Genomic DNA, 21,083 nt, shown 5'->3' with positions numbered 1-21,083 from the left:
GGAAGCTGCTTTTACACCCAACCATGGCACCCACCTGTTACCAATTAGCCTGTTCACCTGTGGAATGTTCCAAATAAGTGTTTGATGAGCGTTCCTCAACTTTCCACTTGCGCCAGCTTTTTTGAAACATGTTGCAGGCATCAAATTCCAAATGAGCTAATATTTGCAAAAAATAACAAGATTTTTTAACGTTAAGTATCTTGTCTTTGCAGTCTATTCAATTGAATATAGGTTGAAAAGGATTTGCAAATCATTGTATTCTGTTTTTATTTACCATTTACACAATGTGCCAACTTCACTGGTTTTGGGTTTTGTACTCTGTTTCAGTTACTACCATGTTTAAAGTGGTGGCAAAAACATGTTACACAAACAGTGTATGACAAAAATGAGCAACATCTCACCATCAAATTGTTCTCCTCTTTGAGATGCATGTTCAGCTTCTCTTGCAACGCTTTCTCACTCTTGTCCACCTCCTTGAGGAGCAGCAGTTCCTGGTAGAGCGTCAGCTGATGAAGGTCGCCAAGTTTCAGCTTCCAGTCCAGCATCTGGACCTTCTTGAGACACATCAGGTGCTCCTTGTCAAACTGATGCACCGAGCTTTCCATCTTCAAGAATCAGTACATCCACAGTTAGGATGTTGTGTTTATACACAAATACCTAATAGAAAAATAACCGTAACAAACCTTTTCTAAGAGAGAGTCCTGTATGTGGAGAAATTTACTCTCCTTGTTCGCCTCGCACAGATGTTCTTCTTGCTCTCCTGTAGGCTCTTTTTCTTGTTCTTCTTCGATGGCTAGAGATGACAATATTCCAATTTCCTCGACTTCTTCCACTTCTTTCTCTAGTTCCTTGAGCAAACCTACCTCCTGATTCTCCAGGTCTGTACACTGAAACCTGAAACATTTTGATAAATCCATCATTTTTCTTTACACAATTCATCCATCCATCCATCTTCTTCCGCTTATTCGAGGTCGGGTCGCGGGGGCAGCAGCCTAAGCAGGGAAGCCCAGACTTCCCTCTCCCCAGCCACTTCGTCCAGCTCTTCCCGAGGGATCCTGAGGCGTTCCCAGGCCAGCCGGGGGACATAGCTTTCCCAACGTGTCCTGGGTCTTCCCCGTGGTCTCCTACCGATCGGACGTGCCCTAAACACCTCCATAGGGAGGCGTTCGGGTGGCATCCTGACCAGATGCCCGAACCACCTCATCTGGCTCCTCTCGATGTGGAGGAGCAGAGGCTTTACTTTGAGCTCCTCCCGGATAACAGAGCTTCTCACCCTATCTCTAAGGGAGAGCCCCGACACCCGGCGGAGGAAACTAATTTCGGCTGCTTGTACCCGAGATCTTGTCCTTTCGGTCATAACCCAAAGCTCATGACCATAGGTGAGGATGGGAACGTAGATCGACCGGTAAATTGAGAGCTTTGCCTTCCGGCTCAGCTCCTTCTTCACCACAACGGATCGATACAGCGTCCGCATTACTGAAGACGCCGCACCGATCCGCCTGTCGATCTCACGATCCACTCTTCCCTCACTCGTGAACGAGACTCCGAGGTACTTGAACTCCTCCACTTGGGGCAGGGTCTCCTCCGCAACCCGGAAATGACACTCCACCCTTTTCTGGGCGAGAACCATGGACTCGGACTTGGAGGTGCTGATTCTCATCCCAGTCGCTTCACACTCAGCTGCCAACCGATCCAGTGAGAGCTGAAGATCCTGGCCAGATGAAGCCATCAGGACCACATCATCTGCAAAAAGCAGAGACCTAATCCTGCAGCCACCAAACCGGATCCCCTCAACGCCCTGACTGTGCCTAGAAATTCTGTCCATAAAAGTTATGAACAGAATCAGTGACAAAGGGCAGCCTTGGCGGTGTCCAACCCTCACTGGAAACATGTCCGACTTACTGCCGGACTGATTTACACAATTCAATCAAAGATATTTGTGACTAATAAAATGAGTGGTACTCTTTAAAGACTTCCAAACCCCGCATTGTTGGAAAGTTCAAATCACTTGGATTTAGTTCTTCCTGTTCTTATAAGAAAGAGGTTTGCATTCTGCAAGACAAAGCCCTGATCTTTGCCCTCACAGAAGCAAAGCCTTTGGCTTTGAAATCTTTCCTTACCCACATTATAAGAGTGTAGACTCGAAGTCAGTGTTTTTCAACATTTTCTGAACCAAGGCACATTTTTTTTCATTGAAAAAATCCAGAGGCACACCACCAGCAGAAATCATTGAAAAATGAAACTCAGCAGCCAATATTGACAATTAAAAAGTTGTTCCTGCAATTGTTGGATATGAATTCAAACCATAACCAAGCATGCATCACTATAACTCTTGTCTCAAAGTAGGTGTACTGTCACGACCTGTCACATCAAACCGTGACTTATTTTGAGGTTCTTGACGTTTACCTGTGTGTCGTGTTTTAGTTCTTTACTTGCGCCCCTATTTTGGTAGCAGTTTCATGTCTTCCTTGAACGCTGTTCCCCGCACCTGCTTTGTTTTCGCAATCAAGGCTATTTAAGTTGTGTGGACGCTATCCTTCTCTGTGGGGACATTGATTGTCATGTCATGTACGGATGTACTTTGTGGACGCCATCTGCTCCACACGCTGTAAGTCTTTGCTGTCGTCCAGCATTCTGTTTTTGTTTACTTTGCAACCAGTTCAGTTCTAGTTTCGTTTTGCAGAGCCGTCCCTAAGCTTCTATGCCTTTTCTTAGCGGCACTCGCTTTTTGTTTATTTTTGGTTTACACGTTAGATACCTTTTTACCTGCGCTAGCCCTCCTGCATATTGTGATCAGGACAAACCATGTTCCCGACATATCCAAAGCAATTAGCTACCTGCTGCCACCTACTGATATAAAAGAGTATTACACGGTTTCTCTGCCGAGCTCTAGACAGCACCGAAACTCAACAACGGCACATTATTTGCGGGATTATGATTACTGGTTTGCAAAAAATATTTTTAACCCAAATAGGTGAAACTAGATAATCCCCCACGGCACACCAGACTGTATCTCAGTGGATGAAAAACACTGCTCTAAGTCACCCAGGTCCGGTAGACCCTTTACTCTCTGAACCTTATGCTATCTGACTTTCAACAACTTCAGACGATAAATACTTATTTCTAACGTGAAGTCATGGTTGGATGTAACCTGCGGACTTCTAAAGCTGAAGTCTGCACTTTTTTCCAAGATGGCATCGCTGTAGTGGCTGCTGTTGGCAGGAGCTCTGTGCTCTTGTGTCATCCTTTTGTGTTCCTGATGTTTCCCTCTGGTTTTCATGTGGATTTTTTGTATTTTTGGTTCGGGACCCTTGGGGACTGTGTAACAAGGGGTGGCATTTTCATGACTTCTGCTGTGCTTTTTTGTGAACTTCTGGATCTTCCTCCCGGGAGCCTTTTGGCCATGGAGACCAGCTTCTGGGTCTCTGCCACACCAGAGTCCGTTTGGAGAGACTGGAGGAGATGCGAATGAAAGGGCATGGCTGCGGAGCTGGCGCTGAGCGCCGGGACGGACAAGCTTCACAGTGTCTCGGTTGAATGAGCAGGTATCGGACACCTCGGTCTCCTTGGACGCATCCTCGCTCATCCATGCGGACTGAAAACTGGCCGAGAGTTGGTTGCTTTGTTGGGTCTGCTCCTGTCTCTGGCCATGCTCCCCCCACCCCAGCAGACGATAGCGTGGAACACCGCAGAGGCCACCACAGTGTATATGTTTTTTGTTGTTGTTTTACTTTTGTGGCTGTGTGTAGAAGTGGTTGGTTGCACCAGCTCTGCTCTTTTAATGTCCTTTGTGTTCTTTGATGTTTCCCCCTCTTACACACGTTTATGTGTGCTATGGCTATGAGTTTTGTTTTTTTCCTTTGCCTCAGCCTGCACCCCCTCTCCAGGGGCCCAGGTTTAGATTGAATATTTAACCGTTTAACCTTATTTTTCTCACCTTTTTTGTAAGGGGCGCCAGAAGTTAACAGACCCGTCAGCGATCCTGTTCTGTCTCCCTGTAATGTTTGTCTGCTCTTGAATGGGATTGTGCTGAAAATCTTAATTTCCCCTCAGGGATTATTAAAGTATTTCTGATTCTGATCTGTATAAATCATTGGGAGAAGTGCGGCATATGCATAGAAAGGCCATGGTGGAAATCTTTAATGAACACCCCTCATAAGGAAGCTGGCTCCAGTACCTCTGCTCCCTCAGCACCCTGTATCTGTCCAAGGTGGCTGGGTTGCATCGCTGCCTCTTGTCTGGGATTTCCTCCGGTCTTATAGTGGGCAGGTGGGGTGGACAGCGGTGGAGATGGGGTGGCAGAAGGCTCTGGACCCTCTCGAGCTGCTGAGCTGTTGCCCGTAATTTTGATAAGAGGCAAAGTTTTGAATCCCGCAAAGCCCAGATCTCTCTGTTTAGCTCAGTCTGTTTCTCACGTATCTAAAAAAAAAAAAAAAAATCAAGAAAAAGGATGGAATAATTTAAAAAGATCACATCTGTATGTCGCTGTTACATCTCGACTGGCATTTGAAGATAGAAAAAAATTAAGAACGTTTTTACAAAAACCAAAACCAGTGAAGTTGGCACGTTCGGTAATTCGTAAATAAATCCTTTTCAACTTATATTCAATTGAATAGACTGCAAAGAGAAGATATTTATGTATGAACTGAGATTTTTTTTTTTTTTTGGCAAATAATCATTAACTTAGAATTTAATGGCAGCAACACTTGCAAAAAAGTTGGCACAGGGGCATTTTTACCACTGTCTTACATGGCCTTTCCTTTTAACAACACTCAGTAAACGTTTGGGAACTGAGGAGACCAATTTTTGAAGCTTTTCAGGTGGAATCCTTTCCCATTCTTGCTTGATGTACAGCTTAAGTTGTTCAACAGTCCGGGGGTCTCCGTTGTGGTATTTTAGGTTTCATAATGCGCCACACATTTTCAATGGGAGACAGGTCTGGACTACAGGCAGGCCAGTCTAGTACCCGCACTCTTTTACTATGAAGCCACGCTGTTGTAACACGTGGCTTGGCATTGTCTTGCTGATATAAGCAGGGGCGTCCATGATGACGTTGCTTGCATGGCAACATATGTTGCTCCAAAACCTGTATGTACCTTTCAGCATTAATGGTGCCTTCACAGATGTGTAAGTTACCCATGCCTTGGACACTAATACACCCCCATACCATCACAGATGCTGGCTTTTCAACTTTGCGCCTATAACAGTCCGAATGGTTCTTTTCCTCTTTGGTCTGGAGGACACAACGTCGACAATTTCCAAAAATAATTTAAAAGGTGGACTCGTCAGACCACAGAACACTTTTCCACTTTGCATCAGTCCATGTTAGATGAGCATGGGGCCCAGCGAAGCCGGCAGCGTTTTTGGGTGTTGTTGATAAATGGCTTTCGCTTTGCATAGTAGAGTTTTAACTTGCACTTACAGATGTAGCGACAAACTGTAGTTACTGACAGTGGGTTTCTGAAGTGTTACTGAGCCCATGTGGTGATATCCTTTCCACACTGATGTGGCTTTTTGATGCAGTACCACCTGAGGGTCCGTAATATCATTGCTTACGTTCAGTGATTTTTCCAGATTACCTGAACCTTTTGATGATATTACGGACCGTAGATGGTGTAATCCCTAAATTCCTTGCAATAGCTCGTTGAGAAATGTTGTTCTTAAACTGTTCGACAATTTGCTCACGCATTTGTTCACAAAGTGGTGACCCTCGCCCCATCCTTGTTTGTGAATGACTGAGCATTTCATGGAAGCTGCTTTTATACCCAATCATGGCACCCACCTGTTCCCAATTAGCCTGTTCACCTGTGGGATGTTCCAAATAAGTGTTGATGAGCTTTCAGCAACTTTCTCAGTCTTTTTTTGCCACTTGTGCCAGCTTTTTTGAAACATGTTGCAGGCATCAAATCCCAAATGAGCTAATATTTGCAAAAAATACCAAAGTTTTCCAGTTCTAACGTTAAATATCTTGTCTATGCAGTCTATTCAATTGAATATAGGTTGAAAATGATTTACAAATCATTGTATTCTGTTTTTATTTACGATTTACACAACGTGCCAACTTCACTGGTTTTGGGGTTTGTGCTTTGACGAGTAAAAGACTGTAGTTTGTGCTTTACATTGTTCTCCAGGTCTGTCATCTCAGATTTCTTTCTGTCTGCACTCATTCGCAGGTGTTTTGGTACAGTGAAGTTTTCATCCGTCTTAAGTTTCAAGTCTCCAATGTTCTCTTTGGCTTCAATGATAGCCTTCACATCTTGTGGATCTTCACAGTTCTTCTTCGGCTTCTCTGCATAACTTAAACAGTAAAAAAAAACAACAACATTGTTAAAGCAGTGGACCATTGGAAAACGACTTCCTGAGTCAAATTCAAATACGCCTGCATTGACCATGACCACACTCACAGTTGATCCCATTCCTGCTTCCTCTTCTCAATCTTGGCCTGCGCTTGTTTAGCTTTCTCTGCAGCCTTTTGGAGCCGTTCGATTTGCCGATCTGCCAGCTTTATCCTCGAAGAACGAGTCACCAGGCTGTGAGGCACATCTTCCTCTGGCAATGCACGGATCAACAATAATTGATCCTTCTACAGCAGGGGTCACCAACGCGGTGCCCGCGGGCACCAGGTAGCCCGTAAGGACCAGATGAGTAGCCCGCTGGCCTGTTCTAAAAATAGCTCAAATAGCAGCACTTACCAGTGAGCTGCCTCTATTTTTTTAAATTGTATTTATTTACTAGCAAGCTGGTCTCGCTTTGCTCGACATTTTTAATTCTAAGAGAGACAAAACTCAAATAGAATTTGAAAATCCAAGAAAATATTTAAAGACTTGGTCTTCACTTGTTTAAATAAATACATGAATTTTGTTTTACTTTGCTTCTTATAACTTTCAGAAAGACAATTTTAGAGAAAAAATACAACCTTAAAAATGATTTTAGGATTTTTAAACACATATACCTTTTTACCTTTTAAATTCCTTCCTCTTCTTTCCTGACAATTTAAATCAATGTTCAAGTATTTATTATTATTATTATTATTATAAAGAATAATAAATACATTTTAATTTAATTCTTCATTTTAGCTTCTGTTTTTTCGACGAAGAATATTTGTGAAATATTTCTTCAAACTTATTATGATTAAAATTCAAATAAATTATTCTGGCAAATCTAGAAAATCTGTAGAATCAAATTTAAATCTTATTTCAAAGTCTTTTGAATTTCTTTTAAAATTTTTGTTCTGGAAAATCTAGAAGAAATAATGATTAGTCTTTGTTAGAAATATAGCTTCGTCCAATTTGTTATATATTTTAACAAAGTTTAACCTATTTAAAACATGTCATCAAAATTCTAAAATTAATCTTAATCAGGAAAAATTACTAATGATGTTCCATAAATTATTTTTTTAATTTTTTCAAAAAGATTCGAATTAGCTAGTTTTACTCTTCTTTTTTTTCGGTTGAATTTTGAATTTTAAAGAGTCGAAATTGAAGATAAACTATGTTTCAAAATTTAATTGTCATTTTTTTTCGTGTTTTCTCCTCTTTTAAACCGTTCAATTAAGTGTAAATATCATTAATTATTAATAATAATATAGAGTTAAAGGTAAATTGAGCAAATTGGCTATTTCTGGCAATTTACTTAAGTGTGTATCAAACTGGTAGCCCTTTGCATTAATCAGTACCCAAGAAGTAGCTCTTGGTTTCAAAAAGGTTGGTGACCCCTGTTCTACAGTATTGGAAAGCAATTTTTTTTAAGCTCCCTCTCACCGTCTGTTTCGCTGCTGTCTTTTACAGGTTGGTCTTTAGATTTTCGACGTTCGCTTTGAGCAGTTTCATTCCCGTGGGACTCTGCGGATCTGCATTGCTGTTGGACGTGCATTGAAGAAAGTGCCGGAATATGGTAGGTAGAAACATTGTGACCAGTGTGGATGGCAAACACAGTGAGTCTGTCAGACTCTGAGGAGCCATTGAACCTGGAAGCACAACCCACCAAAAATGTTTTTTTATTGTGGTCATAGGCTGGATGTCTCTTATTTGGTTGGTCTTTTGTCCATTTAGAACATTTATAACATACTGGTTCCCGCATATATACCGTATTTTCCGGACTATAAGGCGCACTTAAAATCCTTTTTTTTTCAAAACTCGACGGTGCGCCTTATAACCCGGTGCGCCTAATGTACGGAATAATTCTGGTTTTGCTAACCGACCTCGAAGCAATTTTTTTTATACATGGTGTAATGATAAGTGTGACCAGTAGATGGCAGTCAAACATAAGAGATACGTGCAGACTGCACTATGATGACAATATGACTCAAGTAAACAACAACAACGTTTTATATGTTCCATTGAAAATATAGAACATTACACACGGCGCTCAAAAATTTATCAAAATGTTTTAGTACAGCTTTGGTAAGCTATGAAGCCGCACCGCTTGTTGGATTGTCGGCACATTAAACATACAAGTATTATTATGGTGTGTATAAGGTAAGACGGGTGTCAAACGTACGGCCCGAGGGCCAGATCAGGCCCGCAAACAGGTTTTATCCGGCCCGCGGGATGAGTTTGCTAAGTATAAAAATTTACCTGAAATTTTTAAATGAAAGAAACTGCTGTTCTAAATGTGTCCACTAGATGTCGCAATAGCAATTCTTTGTATCTTTGTAGATGATGCTACATATGTACAAAATACACCACATTATAGTACACCAGTTGAGGAAAATTATCAAACTACATAAATAACATACTATAATTTGGTTTTGATATAATTTTTTTATCTTGATAGATCAAAAATTAACACCAATGAGTTGACTGATGAACATTATCGCATAATTTATTCAGAAAATATAAAAAACGACAAATAAAGATAAAATACAATTAACCGCAACATGTACATGTTAGAAAACAACAACAACATTATGATTTGTTAAATTTCAGAATGTGCTTGTTCTATTTTTAAATAAAGAAAACAATCTGAAGTTGTCTTTATTGTTAAGTAATTATGCCGTGATTTTACCAGTCTAAAATGAGTTTGACACCCCTGAGGTAAGACATATTATACATATTACATATTGTCGTTTTGTTTCGCAATATTATGCAAAAGCAACTTTTCTTACCTTCTGGTACCTGCTGATCTGTATTTGGGATCTGCATAAAATTGCGCACGTCCGCCTTTGTAAGCTTCTTCTTTTTCTACATCTTCTTGTTATGTGACATTCATCCTCTGCTGTTGCCATTTCTAATATAAAAAGTAGTATACATTTCTCACTTGCCATGAAAGCGCTAAAACATACCGGTATAGTGAGTTTACATTATTCACCCAAGGAACTTTAGTTATTAGAGAGTTCCGGTCGGACGGTTTTTCACAGGACACATTTCCGGTGTTTTTGTTTCCGGATGAGAAGATGCTGCTCCTTTATTGATTTAAGTAAAGTTTAAATGTCATTAAAACAGTTAGCTCCATCTTTTGACACTTCTTCCACTCCCGTCCTTGCACGCTACACCGCTACAACAAAGATGACGGGGAGAAGAGGCTGCCGAAGGTGAACCACGTAAATAAGACCGCCCACAAAACGGCGCATCCAGAGGCGGCTCAAAGATGATCTGTGAAACATAATCAATGCAACATTTTGACCAAAGAACCACCATTACACGTTACGTAGACCACAAGGAAGTGTTTTCTATTTATAAAAATAATAAAATAATATGACTCCTTTCATGCGCCCTATGGTCCGGGAAATACGGTACTGTATTTTTCGGACTATGAGTCGCAGTTTTTTTCATAGTTTGGCCGGGGGTGCGACTTATACTCAGGAGCGACTTATGTGTGAAATTATTAACACATTAGCGTAAAATATCAAATAATATTATTTATCTCATTCACGTAAGAGACTAGACGTATAAGATTTCATGGGATTTAGCGATTAGGAGTGACAGATTGTTTGGTAAACGTATAGCATGTTCTATATGTTATAGTTATTTGAATGACTCTTACCATAATATGTTACGTTAACATACCAGGCACGTTCTCAGTTGGTTATTTATGCCTCATATAACGTACACTTATTCAGCCTGTTGTTCACTATTCTTTATTTATTTTAAATTGCCTTTCAAATGTCTATTCTTGGTGTTGGGTTTTATCAAATACATTTCCCAAAAATGCGACTTATACTCCAGTGCGACTTATATATGTTTTTTTCCTTCTTTATTATGCATTTTTGGCCGGTGCGACTTATACTCCGGAGCGACTTATACTCAGAAAAATACGGGTAATTGAAAAATTAGACACATTTTATACACCCTGAACATAGGGAGATTCTCATTCACCCCAAGTTGGTAATCATTTTTAAATGCCAGTATGTTATAATACAACATAAAATGTAGTGCCTGTGCAAAATTATTTGGGCTACAGAAGCACTAGTTTCCACAGTCAACCAGGCCTCAAAGTTTGCAGCGAGGTGCACACCAGTTAACATGAATTATGATATCAAGTCGTTACTGGAATTATCTGAGGAACGTCGACTTAAAAGGGTCACCGTATTTAAGTTTGCCTACCATCCCTTGAAAAAGACAATCCTTCCATCTTACAAACAGAAGTATGTGACCCTTACTTCAAAGAAAAGGGACGCACTTTGTCTTGTATTTGACAGAGAATCAAAAATATTCTATAAAATGTCAATGGAGCACTTTGAGTACTTTGAAGGAAGAAAAACGCTATACAAGTATATATCATTACCATTAATGAATTGATTAACATGGACCCCGACTTAAACAAGTTGAAAAACGTATTCGGGTGTTACCATTTAGTGGTCAATTGTACGGAATACACTACCGTTCAAAAGTTTGGGGTCACATTGAAATGTCCTTATTTTTGAAGGAAAAGCACTGTACTTTTCAATGAAGATAACTTTAAACTAGTCTTAACTTTAAAGAAATACACTCTATACATTGCTAATGTGGTAAATGACTATTCTAGCTGCAAATGTCTGGTTTTTGGTGCAATATCTACATAGGTTTTAGAGGCCCATTTCCAGCGACTATCACTCCAGTGTTCTAATGGTACAATGTGTTTGCTCATTGGCTCAGAAGGCTAATTGATGATTAGAAAACCCTTGTGCAATCATGTTCACACATCTGAAAACAGTTTAGCTCGTTACAGAAGCTACAAAACTGACCTTCCTTTGAGCAGATTGAGTTTCTGGAGCATCACATTTGTGGGGTCAATTAAACGCTCAAAATGGCCAGAAAAAGACAACTTTTATCTGAAACTCAACAGTCTATTCTTGTTCTTAGAAATGAAGGCTATTCCACAAAATTGTTTGGGTGACACCAAACTTTTGAACGGTAGTGTATGTACTGTACTGTGCAAACTACTAATAAAAGTTTCAATCAATCAATCAAATTACAGTTATCTGCCAAGCTTTGGTCTTCTGACTTAAGGGAAATAAATCTAAATCCAAACCAACCAAACATTAAATAGAGCTCAGAGTATATATGAAAAAAGATACTATTTTAAGTGGTAGTTTACACTGGAGGCCAAGTTAGATTAGTGGTTAGTCAGTACCAGGTCTGTAGTTTGATAAGTGCTACATGGGAGTACTCCTCTTCCCAGCTCATCTGGTCTCGGACTTCTCTTAATTTCACAGCCTTCTCTATCTCAGCCAGTTCTTCGAAACGTTGGTCCAGCTGCAATTCCTTTTGAAAAGGGAAAATAAATATAAATAATAAAAAGTCCTCCCACTCCTTATCACCTAAATTCTAGTGTGTGTGTTTACCGTGGGTGTCAGCCGGACATGTCCCGGCAGATCCTGGTTCTCCTTCAGCAATTTCTTAAACCGTTCCCTGATCTCTCTGAGCCTTTTTCGCTTGTCAGTTTTCTTCCTCTCTGCTTCCCGACACTGACGGTCTTGCTCCAGCTTCTGTTTTGCCGTCTCTATGCTGGGGGATCATGTCATGTCAGGTCAGGATCACTTTCATAGTTTCCCAAGTGCAGTGGCTGTTCTATCTGGGCCACATGGGCCATTACTCAGGTTGACAATCTCTACAGAAAATATATATAAATTGTGCCACAGAGTGTTTTTGTGCCTTGTCAATCAGTGGTGTAAGTGCTGACAATCATGTTCCACTTAATGTTGGCTACTGAAGTGAATTAATGTGGTGAATGTTTACATTCAACTTGGAGAAAGCGAACCACCGGGTTTAAGTAAATCATGGTTGAGCCCATAATAAATGAAGGAGCATTGGTTGGACTGGGTTAAGAGGTAATACATTCAGATTTCGGAATACAAAAGTGATACAGTCGTGGTCAAAAGTTGACATACACTTGTAAAGAACATAATGTCATGGCTGTCTTGAGTTTCCAATCATTTCTACAATTAAGCACCAGTTCCATTGGCAGCAAAACAGACCCAGAGCATAATACTACCACCACCATGCTTGACGGTAGGTGTGGTGTTCCAGGGATTAAAGGCCTCACCTTTTCTCCCCCAAAAATATTGCTAGGTATTGTGGCCAAACAGCTCAATTTTTGTTTCATCTGACCACAGAACTTTCCTCCAGAAGGTCTTATCTTTGTCCATGTGATGTCAGATGAGACAAAAATGTAGCTGTTTGGCCACAAGGTGAGGCCTTTAATCCCAGGAGCACCATCCCTACCGTCAAACACGGTGGTGGTAGTATTATGCTCTGGGCCTGTTTTGCTGTTAATGGAACTGGTGCTTTACAGAGAGTAAATGGGACAATGAAAAAGGAGCATTACCTCCAAATTCTTCAGGACAACCTAAAATCATCAGCCCGGAGGTTGGGTCTTGGGCGCAGTTGGGTGTTCCAACAGGACAATGAACCCAAACACACGTCAAAAGTGGTAAAGGAATGGCTAAATCAGGCTAGAATTAAGGTTTTAGAATGGCCTTTCCAAAGTCCTGACTTAAACGTGTGGACAATGCTGAAGAAACAAGTCCATATCAGAAAACCAACAAATTTAGCTGAACTGCACCAATATATATATATATATATATATATATATATATATATATATATATATATATATATATATATATATATATATATATATATATATATATATATATATATATAGACCTTTGGCCATTCTAAGACAGTCATTTCCAGGAGTTATCTCACCCTCTGAGAAGCCTCCATTTTACTAATGATTTCCAATGTTGCAAAAATGTGTAGAATAAAAATTGAAATACAACATTTCTGTCAACAAAGATTTGCGTCAGCTTTTGATAGTAGGCTAACATAGCTAATATGGACACTTACATCACGTGTTGCCTTCATTATAACACTTATATAAGGCTTTTAATTTTTTGCAGCTCCAGACAGATTTTTTTTTTTTTGTATTTTTGGTCCAATATGGCTCTTTCAACATTTTGGGTTGCCGACTCCTGGTCTAGAATCTTCACGGTCCTCATAGACCGACCTAATTAGGTATACATCCCAAGGCAGAATAGTTAGTGGCCCCTGTCAGAATAATTGTATCTAAGTTATCACAAAACTTTGTGATGCCATGAGTTCCCGGCGAGAAGACAAAAGCTGTCTTTGATCCTACCAAGAAGAAGGCTTGTAAAACTCCACTGTGTAGGATGGGAAGCGACATGAAATTGTTCTGTTTCTTTGATGTATTGTAATCAACAGAAAGATTTTGTCTTGACCCAAGATCTACAAAGCGGTGAGTTAGCAGGACCTGCCCAAGCTCCAGGCACCTCTTCTTTGAACTGTTTTACGACCTTTTCTTTTAACTGTTTTGTAATCAGGGAGATGGCTGTTTACGACCCCCCTCCCTTAGAAACAGCTGTTGCCATGTAATCAGGGAAAGTCCAAATAAAAGAGGAGGCGCACAATCTTTCGTCAGAGCGTGGTGGAGACTGTGCAATAGTACAGCCCGGACGTTTCTCTTCAATTGAGCCAAATTGAATTCTGTCTTTGTTTAATTCCTTGCTTCTTGTCTTGTTTAATAGATGTCATCAGTGTTTGAACCTGTGTTGCGTGGGTGCATTGGCGGCTGTGCCGATTCAAGTGGATACCGCTGCCCAGAACACCAAAACCGCTACTGCCTCAATAGATTTAGGATTGCCGAGAGAATTTTTAAGAAGGAACTTACTATCTTCAAGTTATCCCCACATCAAGCCATGGTTCTACCATGCATGATTGACATGGCATGTTTTTTTTTACACCTGTGGGTCATTGGTTTGGAACTGAACCTGATAGCACCCAATATCAGCGTATTCATACTCAACCTGTAGGCTGCTGGGTCATCGATGTCTTGAGCTAACGCCTCATTCTCGAGATCCACCTGTTAGAAGAATAATACATACATTTTTCTTTAATATATTCTAGGACTGTTAAAATCAACACATTAAGGCATAAACCCATGTCATTATTAATTGGATGAAAGATTTCAACCCAATTAAACTATTTGAAGTGCGGAAGGACTACGATGCATTTCGAGCAGTTTGTCCAAGTAGTGTTACAGAACTGCATTTCTCGTTGACTATTAGAGCTTAAATTACAAAATCCAAAACCAGTGAAGTTGGCACGTTGTGTAAATGGTAAATAAAAACAGAATACAATGATTTGCAAATCCTTTTCAACTTATATTCAATTAAATACAATGCAAATACAATATATTAAATGTTCTAAATGAGAAACGTCATTTTTTTTTGCAAATAATCATTAACTTATAATTTAATGGCAGCAACACATTGCAAAAAAGTTGGGACAGGGGCATTTTTACCACTGTGTTACATGGCCTTTCCTTTTAACAACATTAAGTAAATGTTTAGGAACTGAGGAGACCAATTTTTGAAGCTTTTCAGGTGGAATTTTTTTCCCATTCTTGCTTGATGTACAGCTTAAGTTGTTAAACAGCTTCGTTGTCATATTTTACACTTTATAATGCATCACACATTTTCAATGGGAGACAGGTCTGGACTACAGGCAGGCCAGTCTAGTACCCGCACTCTTTAACTACGAAGCCACGCTGTTGTAACGCCTGCAGAATGTGGCTTGGCATTGTCTCGCTGAAATAAGCAGGGGCGTCTATGATAACGTTGCTTGGATGGCAACATATGTTGCTCCAAAACCTGTATGCACCTTTCAGCATTAATGGTGCCTTCACAGATGTGTAAGTTACCCATGCCTTGGGCACTAATACACCCCCATACCACCACAGTGCTGGCTTTTGAACTTTGCGCCTATAACAGTCTGGATGGTTCTTTTCCTCTTTGGTCCACAGTTTCCAAAAACAATTTAAAATGTGGACTCATCAGACCACAGAACACGTTTCCATTTTGCATCAGTTCATCTTAGATGAGCTCTGGCCCAGCGAAGCCGGCGGCGTTTCTGGGTGTTGTTGATAAATGGCTTTCGCTTTGCATAGTAGAGTTTTAACTTGCACTTACAGATGTAATGACAAACTGTAGTTACTGACAGGGGTTTTCTGAAGTATCCCTGAGCCCATGTGGTGATATCCTTTACACACCGATGTCGCTTTTTGATGCAGTACCGCCCTGAAGGTCACTTTGGTTTTCGTCCTTGCTGCTTACGTGCAGTGATTTCTCCAGATTCTCTGATTCTTTTGATGATAATACAAACCGTAGATGGTGAAATCCCTAAATTCCTTGCAATAGCTGGTTGAGAAATGTTGTTCTTAAACTGTTAGACAATTTGCTTATGCATTTGTTCACAAAGTGGTGACCCTCGCCCCATCCTTGTTTGTGAATGACTGAGCATTTCATGGAAGCTGCTTTTATACCCAATCATGGCACCCACCTGTTCCCAATTAGCCTGTTCACCTGTGGGATGTTCCAAATAAGTGTTTGATGAGCATTCCTCAACTTTTTTTAAACATGTTGCCAGCATCAAATTACAAATAAGCTAATATTTGCAACAAATAACAAAGTTTACCAGTTCGAACGTTAAGTATCTTGTCTTTGCAGTCTATTCAATTGAATATAGGTTGAAAAGAATTTGCAAATCATTGTATTCTGTTTCTATTTACCATTTAAACAACGTGCCAACTTCACCGGTTCTGGGTTTTGTACAAGTATTGCCAGGTAAGCGCTGACTCACCCTCGTCGAAGGAACCTCCGCTCTTTTTCTCTGGAAGTTGTTCTGCCGCTCCTCCTGAGGAAGCAGGCTGAAAGAGAAAATATTTCCATCGTCTCCTGCCGTCAGCACAAAACGGTCGTCATGGCTGCAGCAGATGTTCCGCAGGTGTCCATAATTGCTATCGTGGATACACAGTTCCCAGCACGCTCGCATGGAGGTTAGGGAGTAATCGTCAGGGTCCAGAGGATAAACTCTGATGGCGCCTGAGTGCATGCCACACAGCATCAGCTTCCTGTTGGCGCTACAACACAAATTTAAGCATCAACTTAGCAAACTTTTTGATTTTTTTGGTCAATTTACAAATCATACCTGAAGGTGACGGAACATATAGAGTCATCATTGGCATTGTGGACCTTGATGAAGTCAAACGGCTCATCCTGGTCTGAGTCCTCATCCTTTTTCTCTGAGAACTTACAGTGGTACAAGAAACCGGAGTCAAATCCTCCCTAAAGAACACAAATAGTTGGTAAATGAATGGATTAACTAACAAACAATGTGTACCTACAGTATGTATACTCCTACCATAGAGAGCCAGAACTGACCAGGCTGGGAATAGAACCCCCAGTGGAGAGGACTAGGAGGGTTAGGGATATAGATGGAAGGCAAGTCCTCTTCCTTCTCCACTGTGGTTCGATTTTCATTCTTTTGTAGCTTCTCCTTTAAAGCTTGTCGCCTTGCTTGTTCCTCCTCTCTCTGAAACCCACAGATCCACGCGAGTCATAGAACATTTGTTGATTATTATAAGGAAGTCAATAATTAGCAGAGGTGGGTAGTAACGCGCTACATTTACTCCGTTACATCTACTTGAGTAACTTTTGGGATAAATTGTACTTCTAAGAGTAGTTTTAATGCAACATACTTTTACTTTTACTTGAGTATATTTATAGAGAAAAAACGCTACTTTTACTACGCTTCATTTATCTACATTCAGCTCGCTACTCGCTACTGGTTTTTATCGATCTGTTAATGCACGCTTTGTTTGTTTTGGTTTGTCAGATTGACCTTCAAAGTAGGAGCTATTGCATGCCTGCGTTTCACCAATCAAATGCAGTCACTGGTGACGTTTGACTCCGTTTCACCAATCAAATGCGGTCACTGGTGACGTTTGACTCCGTTTCACCAATCAAATGCAGTCACTGGTGACGTTTGACTCCGTTTCACCAATCAAATACAGTCACTGGTGACGTTTGACTCCGTTTCACCAATCACATGCAGTCACTGGTGACGTTTGACTCCGTTTCACCAATCAAATGCAGTCACTGGTGACGTTTGACTCCGTTTCATCAATCAAATGCAGTCACTGGTGACGTTTGACTCCGTTTCACCAATCAAATGCAGTCACTGGTGACGTTTGACTCCGTTTCACCAATCAAATGCAGTCACTGGTGACGTTTGACTCCGTTTCACCAATCACATGCAGTCACTGGTGACGTTTTACTCCGTTTCACCAATCAAATGCAGTCACTGGTGATGTTTGACTCCGTTTCACCAATCAAATGCAGTCACTGGTGACGTTTGACTCCGTTTCACCAATCAAATGCAGTCACTGGTGACGTTTGACTCCGTTTCACCAATTAAATGCAGTCACTGGTGACGTTTGACTCCGTTTCATCAATCAAATGCAGTCACTGGTGACGTTTGACTCCGTTTCATCAATCAAATGCAGTCACTGGTGACGTTTGGCTCCGTTTCACCAATCACATGCAGTCACTGGTGACGTTTGACTCCGTTTCACCAATCAAATGGAGTCACTGGTGACGTTTGACTCCGTTTCACCAATCACATGCAGTCACTGGTGACGTTTGACTCCGTTTCACCAATCAAATGGAGTCACTGGTGACGTTTGACTCCGTTTCACCAATCAAATGCAGTCACTGGTGACGTTTGACTCCGTTTCACCAATCAAATGGAGTCACTGGTGACGTTTGACTCCGTTTCACCAATCAAATGCAGTCACTGGTGACGTTTGACTCCGTTTCACCAATCAAATGCAGTCACTGGTGACGTTTGACTCCGTTTCACCAATCAAATGCAGTCACTGGTGACGTTTGACTCCGTTTCACCAATCAAATGCAGTCACTGGTGACGTTTGACTCCGTTTCACCAATCAAATGCAGTCACTGGTGACGTTTGACTCCGTTTCACCAATCAAATGGAGTCACTGGTGACGTTTGACTCCGTTTCACCAATCAAATGCAGTCACTGGTGACGTTTGACTCCGTTTCACCAATCAAATGGAGTCACTGGTGACGTTTGACTCCGTTTCACCAATCAAATGCAGTCACTGGTGACGTTTGACTCCGTTTCACCAATCAAATGCAGTCACTGGTGACGTTTGACTCCGTTTCACCAATCAAACAGAGCCAGGCGGTCACGTGATTAACTGCACATAAAGTTTCAGCGGCAAACAACAACAACAACAATGGCAGCGACAACAACGAATGCAAACACCCCTGGCCTCACATACAATCGATGTTCACGCTTCAGACAACCAAAAAAACGGTTATGTAATGCGTTGTCACATGTGTCTCCCCAAACAAGTGGACATTTCAGCTTACATGAACTCAACGTCAAATTTGAGGAAGCACATCGGGGTAAGTAACGTTAGTAGATATTTTGGCTGTCACCGTAGGCTGATGTTAGCTTTCCTGCTATGAATCACCGTCAAATGTACATCGTGTGGGGACATTTATTAACGCACTGCAGCCTCATAGAGAGACAGACAAAGACACACACACACACACACACACACACACACGCACACGCACACGCACACGCATGCATACAAACACCAATCAGAAGTGCACAGTGTGTTCCCAGGTGCAGCCCAAACCTATCAGAGTTTATGGTTTGCGTAAAGGCTAACTTGTTATTTTCCTTTGTAATCTCTGCCTACTGAGCCTATGGTGCTGTTAAGTTATTGTGGCTCAATTTGCCTTAATTTTTTTTATTTTAATGTATTATTATTTGTTATGTTATTGTTTTAGTTGCTTAAGAGATATTCCTGGCTCTGAATTTGTTCATTGCTATTTTTACGTTTTTGTGCATTATTTGTTGCCGTCATCATTAAACGAACAGGTTACTCATCAGTTACTCAGTACTTGAGTAGTTTTTTCACAACATACTTTTTACTTTACTCAAGTAAATATTTGGGTGACTACTCCTTACTTTTACTTGAGTAATATAACTCTAAAGTAACACTACTCTTACTTGAGTACAATTTCTGGCTACTCTACTCACCTCTGATAATTAGTAACAATAATTGGACTGTTTAACAGCATTCCATTAAAAAAATAAAGTAAAAATAGAGCAACCTTGATTCGAGATTTGATGCTCTTGAAGCAGAAGGATCTCCTCGGCAGTTCAAGCAGTTCGTAGGATTTGGTCAGCTTCAGGGTTTTTGAATCAGGACAAGGTACCTCCACAATATGACCGCTTTGGCACCCGATCAACAACCTGTTTACATTCTGTGTGATAATGGGGATTTGAGAATTTGGTCATATAGTGCAGTATTTTTCATCCACTGTGCTGCGGCACTAGTGTGCGGTGAGATACAGTCTGGTGTGCCGTGGGAGATTATGCAGTTTTACCTATTTGGGTTAAAAATATTTTTTTGCAAAACGCTCCTGTACTTAGTATCATTACAGTGGATGTCAGGTGTAGATCCACCCATGGTGTTTATTTACATTGTGACGCCGGTGAGCTATGGTGTGTAGTGAAGCATGTTTAGCTATTCCTCGTCCTGCATGGATGATACTTGTAAGAAACTCACTTTATTTGTCGCCATGGAGGCGAGGATTAGGGATTTAGAAGTAGCTAAAACACTGCCGACTGCTAGCTAGCTAGCTATGTCTTAAAGCACCTCTTCCTGAGGGCGTTTCAATGTTATAACTTCACCTTTATCGTTAGTTTTTAAGCCAAAATGCGTCCGTTCTCCATTTTCTGTCTACACACTGTGTCTGCTTGTAAGTACTCCGTGATTGTGCGCTGCCGAACATGCTCCTCTGCTCGTAAAACCAGCAATGTCACGACGTGACGACGATGCGCCGTCATGCCCGTTAAAAAAGCAGGCCTGGGGGGGAACCGGTACTTTTTAGAGGCGGTATAGTACCGAATATGATTCATTAGTATCACAGTACTATACTAGTACCGGTATACCGTACAAAAAATTGTGTTTCTGGGACTTCCTTGCTGCCAACATGATCAACAGCGGTCACATTACTTCTGGAATTAGAATTTCGTCCCTGCCACAAAGCCCAGGTTTGTGCCAACGCCTGATTTAAGAGTGCAGTGTTTTCATCCGTGGTGGTAATAGCAGCCCTCGTACTGTATCATGTCTGGGTCAATACGGTATTGCACATACACAGTAGCAAGGTTATTCCTATTCAAACAGATACTTACATGGGAACGAGGTGACCATTCCAGTACCTTTACTGATCCGGGAACAGAGATAAAACCAATGGGCTCATACTTTTCCCCGACAGCGAAGAAGAACACAGTGCAGTCTGAGCTCTAAAGATTAAAGAAATGAACAGTGAATTAGGAGAAGAAAAACAACTCATGATGACATTCCTCTAACCTAGGCCTGGGCAATTATTTTAGAGAAATACACTAATACAAAACCTCACAATAATGTCTGATTGAATGCTAAAAACGTTATGACAGACCGCCTTAAAAATGGAATTTTACATTATTTTACTGAATGAGATACCCATAATGTACATGTAAATAGAGAATGTGGGATTTACCATATTCACTTAGAACGATAAAACACTGAAAATTGACAACATATGAACGTCACACCCCCTCTTCATCGACATATTTTACAATCAAGCGAAACTAGGGATGATGTTCGAAACCGGTTCTCCCGATTGTTCGATAAGAAAAGAACCGGTTCTCGTTATCGAAGCCACTATACCGTATTTTCGCGACCATAGGGCGCACCGTATTAAAGTATAGAGC

At 40.9% G+C, this 21,083-nt stretch overlaps 1 protein-coding gene across 1 annotated transcript in view; it reads right to left on the bottom strand.

Annotated features, from left to right (window-relative positions):
- LOC133638620 (cilia- and flagella-associated protein 44-like) overlaps positions 1-21,083 on the bottom strand; it is a 62,764-nt gene that overhangs the window by 15,771 nt on the left and 25,910 nt on the right. The window contains exons 13-26 of the mRNA XM_062031411.1: positions 20,523-20,633; positions 19,436-19,588; positions 16,644-16,814; positions 16,431-16,567; positions 16,083-16,362; positions 14,249-14,304; positions 11,765-11,927; positions 11,554-11,684; positions 7,761-7,966; positions 6,405-6,549; positions 6,120-6,297; positions 4,178-4,419; positions 684-894; positions 402-605 (exon numbers count right to left, since the gene is read on the bottom strand). Coding sequence (XP_061887395.1) covers positions 402-605; positions 684-894; positions 4,178-4,419; positions 6,120-6,297; positions 6,405-6,549; positions 7,761-7,966; positions 11,554-11,684; positions 11,765-11,927; positions 14,249-14,304; positions 16,083-16,362; positions 16,431-16,567; positions 16,644-16,814; positions 19,436-19,588; positions 20,523-20,633 — 2,388 coding nt within the window. The remainder of the gene's footprint in view (positions 1-401; positions 606-683; positions 895-4,177; positions 4,420-6,119; positions 6,298-6,404; positions 6,550-7,760; positions 7,967-11,553; positions 11,685-11,764; positions 11,928-14,248; positions 14,305-16,082; positions 16,363-16,430; positions 16,568-16,643; positions 16,815-19,435; positions 19,589-20,522; positions 20,634-21,083) is intronic.

Source organism: Entelurus aequoreus, linkage group LG21, assembly GCF_033978785.1.
Source record: "Entelurus aequoreus isolate RoL-2023_Sb linkage group LG21, RoL_Eaeq_v1.1, whole genome shotgun sequence".
In the NCBI taxonomy this organism is placed as follows: Eukaryota; Metazoa; Chordata; class Actinopteri; order Syngnathiformes; family Syngnathidae; genus Entelurus; species Entelurus aequoreus.
Note: the sequence above shows the minus strand (reverse complement) of the source record. Positions and strands in the feature narration are given on the sequence as shown.